At 35.2% G+C, this 9,663-nt stretch overlaps 1 protein-coding gene across 1 annotated transcript; it reads left to right on the forward strand.

Moving 5' to 3' along the window:
* The first annotated feature begins 8,417 nt into the window (after positions 1 to 8,417).
* LOC106008719 (olfactory receptor 8H1-like) lies at positions 8,418 to 9,399 on the forward strand. The gene has a single exon (XM_013069506.2). It carries the CDS (start codon positions 8,425 to 8,427, stop codon positions 9,370 to 9,372), a length of 948 nt encoding a protein of 315 aa, XP_012924960.1. The 5' UTR covers positions 8,418 to 8,424; the 3' UTR covers positions 9,373 to 9,399.
* Positions 9,400 to 9,663: the final 264 nt, after the last annotated feature.

Genomic DNA, 9,663 nt, shown 5'->3' on the forward strand with positions numbered 1-9,663 from the left:
TGTTAGGTTCTCTCTAGTAAACTTGAGAGAATGAAATAATAAAATATAACACTTAAACAGTTATGAATTTAAAAATTAAAGTGTATTTGTGAAAAAAATGAAAAAAGTAGACTTGTATTCAACAAAAACCCTTGATATGGAACTATCGGACAGAAACCAGTTACAGCCCTGCTGGACCACACAGGGCAGGCTGTGTGGTATGTGAATTCAGAGACCACAGGGGTGGAGGTTTCATAAAGTCCATGGTTATGAGACCCAGAACATAGAGCATGAGTGAATAACAGAGAGGGTCTCTCTGAGGTTCCTCAATGAAAATTGAAGCCCACTGGGAAAGTGATGAAAATCTCTGCCATAAAGGCACACTGGACTATTGTGGTTGGTAAGTTGGTAGGATCAGCACCTCCCATAGAAACCTGGACTCACTTAGGGGGCAAGACAGCTGGAATCTGCAGTAGAACCTTGCAGAGTTTAATCCTGCAGAAAGTCAGGGACCTGAAATTGGGCCTGGAAGTCAGAAATCAGCTTGAATCTCAGTAGACTACAAGACTACAGCAGACTTGCTGAGACTAATTGATTTAGGCCTACACACTGTTGCCCATATTGTCTACCAGGAGAGCAGAGACATATCCTGAGGGAGACCATATATATATATTTCTTTTCTTTTCCTCTCTCTCTCCTTTTGAGCTCTATATTTCTCTTCCTCTTTGTTTCTGTTCATGTCCCATTTTGAATTATTTCTCTGTCTTTGTTCTCTGGACTGTCACTATTACAGCAAGGTGAATACAATTTGCAGCTTCCCTATTGTTATCAGTTTGTTCTGCACTTGTCCCTGTTATTGCACTCTGCTTTTTCCACCTTTCTTAAGCAGATTCCCACAATTTGCATGAATTTCCCATGTCCTCGAGCCTCACATCTAACCTTTCCCTCTACTTTTCTCTAACCCTCCCTCCCAAATCCATTCTAAATCCTTATCCTGGAGGGTAAATTTGCCATATGGAAGGGGTTATTCACTACAAACATATTTTGGGCTGGCCTTAAATTTTGATCTAGCTCAGGAGGTTAAAGATGACAGATTAACTGCTACCACAAATTGTCATTTTCTAAGCTGTGTTTGATGCTAATGTTGATGCTGATAGTGTCAAATGGGCTAAGGTGTCATGATTGATCTAATCAGTTGTCCTCCCTGATATACTGAAAAAAAGATTGCCTAAGAGTCATTAGAGGCTGAAAGACTAAAAAGTCCAGCTATACCTGGACAATATCTCTGAGAAGCAATCACTCCATAAGGCTTTAAAAACAAGTAATAAAGATACTTGCAATAAGAAATATTGAATTATCAACCCAGGAATTAAAGCAAAAAACAGCACCAACAACAAAATTAAAAATGAGAAGCCACCTTAGCAAGATCCAAAACCAGACTTCCAGCTCACAAAAGGCAAATTCTGGGGGAAACGAGGTGGAAAAATATGATAATCAACTACCTAGGCACTCTGAACTGATACCAGAGGAAGTAACAAAACAGATGAATGAGGCCTTAGAAAAATTCAAAGCAGAAATAATTTCCCAGATAACTACAGAGATGGTGAGCAGAATGAAAGACATGATTAGAGATTCTAGAACAGAAAGAGATAAAAAAAATACATGAGCTCAGGACCATGCTGGAAGCCATGAATGCCCAGCATAGGAAAGAAATGAAAACCATGAACACCCAAGATAGGAAAGAAATGTAATCCATGAAACAGGTTCAAACAGATAAACAGAAGATTAAAATCTCCTTTGAAAGTAGTCACAGCTGATTGAGCATATGTGAAGATAGAATATCAGATAGAGAAGACAGGAATGCAGTGAGTGATCATGAAAACAGAGATTTCTTAAAAATAGTAAAGGTCCATGAGAAATCTATCAAGCAGCTTCTAAATGATGCAAAGAAGAATAATATAAAACTGATGGGAGTCCACGGAAGAGCAGGAGAAAGCACAAATGGCATAAAAAAACTGTTCACAGAAGTAATAGTAGAAAATTTCCCAGACAGAGGTAGATAATTTGACATACACTTAAATGTGGCATATACAACTCCAACTGGCCATGATAAAAAAAAAAAATCTATACCTAGACATATAATAGTCAAGATCCCAGAAACCCAACAGAAAAACAAAATCCTTCAAGCACTTAGAGAATAGAAACAGATCACATACTAAGGAATGCCCATATGCTGTGAAGTGGACTTCTCAACACAAAACCTTGAGTGAAGGAGAGCCTGGAGTGAAGTATTTCAAGCCCTAAAAGAAAATAACTTCCAACCTGTATGGCTGTATGCTGTAAAATTAACTTTAAAAATCAATGGGGAAATGAGATATTTCCATAACAAAGAATATCTGAGAAATTTTATGGACACCAAACTAACAATCCAAACAATTCTAAACAATATCTTAGAAAAAGACAATGAAGATCACAACTCCTTGAGGCCCAGTAGAGCGACACCACCAGACAAGGCCAGAAACTAAAGGGAAAGGGGGAAAAATAAAAAAAGCCAACAACAGTAAAACATCATGACAAGGATGAGTTGATATTTATTAATTATAACCATCAATGTTAATGGCCTCAACTCACCAATCAAAAGAAATAGACTACCAGAATGGATTAAGAAGTAAAATCCAACAATATGCTGTATATAAGAAACACACCTAATTCAAAAAGAAATTCATAGATTGAAAGTAAAAGGATAGAAAACAGTTCTCTATGTGACAGGAACCCAGAAAAAAGCAGGGATAGCAATCTTATTTTCAGACAAAGTAAATTTCAAACCAAAGCTAATTAACAAAGACAAAGGAGGTCACTACATCTTTTTAAAGGGAGCAATCCAAGAGGAAGAGATGACAATCATAAATATATATGCACCAAATATGAATGCCCCCAACTATAAAAAACAAATATTAATGGACATGTGAAACCAAATAAGCACTAATATAATCGTAGCTGGGGACCTCAATATCCCACTGTCACAAATAGATCATCTAGACAAAAAAATCAACAACAAAATATTAGAACTGAACCAAGCTTTCGAACAAATGGACATAATAGATGTTTAAAGAGTGTTACACCCCACAAAATCAGAATATACATTCTTTTCAGCTGCACACAGGTCCTTCTCCAAAATAGATAACATGCTAGTTCATAGGACATGTTTAAGTAAATTCAAAGGAATTAAAGTTACCCCTGCATATTATCAGACCATAGTGCAATAAAATTGGGATCAATGGCTTAAGGAACCACAAGAAATTCACAAAAACATGGAAATTCAATAACACTCCCCTGATCAAAGAATGGGTCACAGAGGAAATTAAAGAAAGTAGGCAGTTTCTGCAATTAAATGATACTGCCAATACAACAGACAGGAATCTATGGAACACAATGAAAGGAGTTATACTAGGGAAATTCATACCAGTGAATGTCCATATTAGGAAAACAGAGAGAGATCAAATAAACAACCTAATTCTGAACCTCATGCTCCTAGAAAAATAGGCACATGACAAATCCAAAGTTCATACAAGATAGGAAATTATACAGATCAGACTAGAAAGCAATGCAATGAAGACTAACAGAAAGATACAAAAAAACCAGTGAATCAAAGAGTTGGTTTTTCAAAAAATAAATTTATAATACCAAATAGTTTCTCTGGTGTGAGAAACTGAAAGTGTAAATAAGGACTAAATGTATAATAGGTAATGTGAAATAGGAAGAAAAGGGGGAAAGGGGAAGGAAGTGGGAGGGCTAGGGGAAAGGATAGAAGGGAATGGGATTAATATGAGAAAATGGAAAAATAGGAACAAAATCTTTGTAAATAGGGAGGAATGGAGGGGTTGAAGGGAGGGCTGGGCAAGGGTGAAAAATAAAAACCAAGAGAGACTATGTAAAGGTGCAAATTTCCAATGATGAATGTCATTATATTGTATACCTAAAATGTACCAATGATTAGAATGAATAATCGATAATGTAAAATAGGAAGAAAAGGTTCAAAGGGGTAGGGGTACTGGGAGGGGCAGGAGAAAGGAAAGAAGGGAAAGGAAAAATGATGAGAAATGGAAAAACTGGAAATAAAGTCTTTGTAAATAGGGAAGGGTGGAGGGCATGAAGGGAGGGCTAGGAATGGGGAAAAAATAAGAACCAAGATGCATTATGTAAAGGTACAATTCCCAATGAGAAATGTAATTGTGTTGTATACCTACAATGTACTAATAAAAGAATTTAATTTAAATTAATAAATAAATAAATTTATAAAGCCTTAGCCAACCTTATCAAAAAAAGGAAAGAAAAAAAAGAAAAGGAAAGGCTCAAAACTATGCAATTAAGAATGAAAAAGGTAAAGTCACAACAGATGCAGCAGAAATCCAGAAATTAATTAATTCCTACTTCAAGAACCTGTACTCTAATAAAATGGAAAACATAGAAGAAATGGACAGATTCCTATACACATACAAATTACCAAAGTTAAGTGAAGAAGATATAAAAATTCTAAACATCCCAATTGCAATCAGTGAAATTGAAAATGTAACTAAAAATTTGGCAATGAAGAAAAGCCCAGGTAGTGATGGCTTCACTGCTGCATTTTACAAGACATTGAGAGAAGAACTATCACCACTACTCTTTAAAATCTTCAATGAATTTGAAAAGGAACCAATACTTCCAAATTCATTCCTGGAAGCAAGTATTACTTGGATTCCAAAACCAGGGAAAGACTCAACTAAACAAATGAACTACAGGCCAAAATCCCTAATGAAAATAGGTGAAAATATCTTCAACAAGATACTGGCAAACAGAATACAAAGGGTCATCAAGATGATCATACACCCTGTGCAAGTCATATTTATCTCAGAGATGCTAGGATGGTTCAATATATGTAAATCAATAAATGCAATGTACTATATTAACAGACCCAAGGACAAAAACCATATGATGATCTCAATAGATGCAGAAAAAGCATTTGACAAAATGCAACACACATTCATGATAAAAATCCTGCAGAAATTTGGAATAGAAGGTCTTTATCTCAAACTGATTAAGGCTATATATGATAAATCAACAGCTGCCATCATACTAAATGGTCAAAAACTGAAAACTTTCATGCTAAAATCAAGAACAAGACAAAGATGTCTACTATCATCACTCCTGTTCAATATAGTTCTGGAAACATTAGCCACAGCAATTAGACAAGAGAAAGAAAGAAATGGAATAAAGATAGGAAAGGAAGAAGTTAAACTGTCATTATTTGCTGGTGATATGACACTGTACATAGAAGAGCCACAAAAGTCTTCAAAAAGAATTCTAGGCTTAATTGACAGATTTAGTAGAGTAGCTGAATACAGAATCTACACTCAAAGATCAATAGCCTTCTTGTACACAAATAACAGACTCCCCAGGATTCTAATAACTATGCAACTCTATAAGTGCACATTTAAAAAATTGGATCAAAAAGGATGCTGGCATTTAATCTCCAAAGTAGCCTGTCTCTGTATAAACTAAATTATTGATAAATAACAATGTCTTTGAACACATCCAACATTATAATAATTAAGAGAAAAGATCCTTTATCCACAGTAGTCATCTCTAGAAATTTGGGGACATTTGTACATTTTCCTGAGAGTCGTTCATATATAGATAGATATAGATACAGATATATATATAGATATAGATATAGATATAGATGAAAATTGATTTGTTCATGACTTAATGCAAGATTCACAATAGCATTTGCCTCAAATTCTCATTATGTACATTGTCAAATTCTCCCTTTCCTTCATCTTCTTGGATTTTCATACTCAATAATATATTTCAACTTCATTATTATATTTTAATTTCTTCTTATTGTTTTCAAGACAACACGTGACTTGATTACGTAGAACAAGAGCAAGTTTTTGCCCATTGAATTCATTACAAAACACATTAGTCTTGGGACTAGTTATGTATTTCCACTCATTTTTCTTTAATAAAATAAAAATCAAATGAAGTACACTAAAATAGGAAAACGTCACACAAAGATGGCCTGTAGATGAAGCCAATCACACTCCCAAACCAGAATGGAGGTTCTTCTCCATGCAGTTCTTAGCTGTGACCACCAGTGCATCTAGGGAAAACTGGAGTATACCCCAATGCATAATACATGGGGGGCGTTGATATATAATAGGCTAACATAGCAGGTCATAGTAGAGTGTACTGTAACCATGAGATGAGGATAAGATCCTGAATCCCCAGGATTCTAATAACTATGCAACTCTATAAGTGCACATTTAAAAAATTGGATCAAAAAGGATGCATCATTGAAAAAATTGCTCTTGTGTACAAAAAATGTTAAAAAGTCTTGAGTTGGTTCATTTCTTTTGAATTTTTTTGTTTTATATTTTTTTTCTAATGAATGTGTGTTACTTCTATGTCCAAATTGGACTTGTAAGAAAAAAATGTTCCTAGTGAAAATTTTATAGTTCCACTCAAAAATTTTATTGTTTGAGTGTGTCAGTCATAAAATGAGCATAGCTCTAGAAATATTTTTACCCTCCACCATCAAAACTTCTGGATTCATCATTTGAATATATAATTCTCTGACAGTTTATGTAACTGTGTCAATGTGAGAAGTTAGCAAATGGAGTTTGACAAAAACTTAGAGTATCACAGGAGAAGATCAGTATGCTCTTAAATATGGAGCATCTAGGAGAAAAACAAACAAAAATTTCTGTCTAATTCTTTCCAAATTAATCCTTGAACTTTTGTCCTTGGAATTATGCCAAGCAGCCTTCATTGGAAATGGCTCCCTGAGGGTGACCAAATGGTGCAGTTTCCCACATGTCATATATATAAGGATCCCTGAAATTACCAGCCTTGGAGGGGAGGCATGAACTGCTCTGATTATTTTTACAGTTTCCCTCTATAATGCTCTACAGACAAAACTTCTTGATAAATTTTGCAGTTCATTACAATATGAACAACATTTCTACTGTGGTATAGTAAACTTCAGAGTGAAAAATGAATACATAAGAACATAAAGTAAAATAACATCAGAAATATAAATATTATACCAATGAAACTTTCAACTCTTGAAATTTAAATTTTACAATTTTACAAGCAGATATTATTGGAAGAAGGTATTTTTCAGCTTTCATCTCACAGTAAGTAGCATTCTTAAAATCGGAAGGAATTACACCAGATAAAATAAAATGGGAATTTTATTGGACTAATATGCGTGCATACACACATTATTTAAACCTTACTATGAATACTGTTATGATTTGCAAAGCAGTAATATATAATTGGAGGAAACAAATTATGCAAGCAATGTACATTTCCTGAAAATGTAATTTATGCAAGAAAATTGATTTTCAGTAGAGGTTAAGAAAATATATCAATATCCTTATTGCCTTTACTCTCTCCAAAATAGATGGAGAAAATTTATTTGGTGGAAAGAAAAGAGTTTATTCCTAGATAATTCACAGAAGACAGAAGGGTGCCCTTTGACATCAGAGTTCTATCTCTGAGTTTTGAGGGGCAAGGGCTTTTATGTCAAAGTCACCCCAGGCTCCCTTCCTCCCTTGTCCAGATTAAACCAGACCTTAAATTCCTGGAGTTGTATCTAAATATTCTTTTCAGAGGGACACAATATTTTTGTGTCAGATCATTGCTTTTCACTAAAATTGCTGAGGGAAGGACAGGAAGGGGTTCCTTTTCCTGCTCGTGGCCAGAAGATGTGGGAGAAGTAGCCAATGTTTAAAATCCTAATGAGTAAAGAAGTATTTTACTCTCTTGGTTCCCACATCTTTAGGAATTTGACATTCTATATGCCCCACAATCTTACTGTGCCTCAGCAAAGTCCCAAGACTAGAATTATTTCAATTAGTATGGAAAATCATTGGGAATTAAAACACAGGAAATAATACATAAAATTGATTTTAGAATAAATAGTTATGTATTCTTACTCAGATTTGCTAAAACTACTTATGCCAGAAGCACAATAATATAAGCATATTCTCTGGTGTGAAAATATCTTGGTAGAATCACAATGTCAACATGTAATTGCTCTGATTCTACATTAGCAAAATTGTGTGCCCTTTTTCTGCACTAAAATATGTGGGAACAAGGACCTGTGGTACAATATTTTCATGAGAATTACATGTGTTAATGAAGGAAAGGGTTTGCAGTAGTTTCTGGTTCATTCTGAACACAAGATGTAACCTTTGAACAAAATAGAATCAAATGACAATATATTCCCATAGCTATACATAACAAGTAAATATTCTTGCTCATATTCTGTATAGTTGTTATCAATGAATGGAAAAATCACAATAATTATAAAAATGGTACTCATAAAAATAAAATCTTTTTTTGCAGTCAAGCTAAGTGTCAACATTGATTATTCAACCATTAGTGCAGCAGAGCACCATGGGTAGAAGGAACTCCACCAATGTTCCTGGCTTCATCCTCATGGGGCTGACAGACTCTGCAGAGATACAGCTGGTCCTTTCCTTGCTCTTTCTCCTGCTTTACCTAATCACAGTGGTGGGAAATGTGGGGATGATATTGATCATTCACCTTGATCCCCAGCTTCACACTCCCATGTACTTTTTTCTCACTCACCTGTCATTTCTTGACCTCAGCTACTCAAGTGTCATCACCCCTAAAACCTTTCAGAACTTACTGTCTTCCACCAAAAGCATCTCCTTCCTGGGCTGCTTCACCCAAATGTACTTTTTTGTTATCTTTGTTGCTGCCGAATGTTTCCTCCTCTCTTCCATGGCCTATGATCGCTATGTAGCTATCTGCAAGCCCCTGCACTATCCAGTAATTATGTCCACAAGACTTTGCCACACATTGCTTACTGGTTCTTATGTGATTGGCTTTGTGGATTCCACTGTCAATGTGGTTTTCATGAGCAGACTGCATTTCTGCAAGTCTAATGTCATTCAGCACTTTTTCTGTGACATATCTCCAATTTTAACCCTGTCTTGCAGTGATACATTTGAGGTTGAACTCATCTTATTCATCTGTGCTGGATCCAATTTAGTGCTGTCCCTCATTATCATATCTGGATCCTATGTGTCCATCCTCTCAACTATCCTGAAAATTAATTCCACTGCTGGAAAGAAAAAAGCCTTCTCTACCTGTGCCTCCCATCTCCTGGGAGTCACCATCTTCTACAGCACTATGATTTTTACTTACCTCAAACCGAAGACATCCTACTCCTTGGGAAAGGATCAGGTGGCATCCGTATTTTACACAGTTGTTATTCCCATGCTGAATCCTCTCATTTACAGTCTCAGAAACAAGGAGGTGAAAAGTGCCATTGTTAGAATCCTGCAGAAGACAGAGAGCTGCAGGAAATTACAATAACAGTGGCACTAAGCATTTACACTTGTCCACTTTTTTTTTTTCCCTGGGGAATTCTTTGGTCTCATTCTGTAAATAGCTGATACTTTTCCTCTCCATTTACCCTTGATTTAAGCATATACATTTCAAAGGGCATGATTTTACAAATTCATATTGTAATTTTCAGTCTGTATTGTGTTAAAAATGTGATGTAATAAACCTGTGATTTGAAGGCAAATATTGTGCAAAATAAGAAATTATTGTAATTTTAAAACTATATGATATAGTATCTGTGCATACTTCAATGATAGAGAA

This window comes from Heterocephalus glaber, unplaced genomic scaffold, assembly GCF_053883595.1.
Source record: "Heterocephalus glaber isolate CG9 unplaced genomic scaffold, H.glaber_assembly_v1.0 deba00001673, whole genome shotgun sequence".
NCBI classification, from domain to species: Eukaryota; Metazoa; Chordata; class Mammalia; order Rodentia; family Bathyergidae; genus Heterocephalus; species Heterocephalus glaber.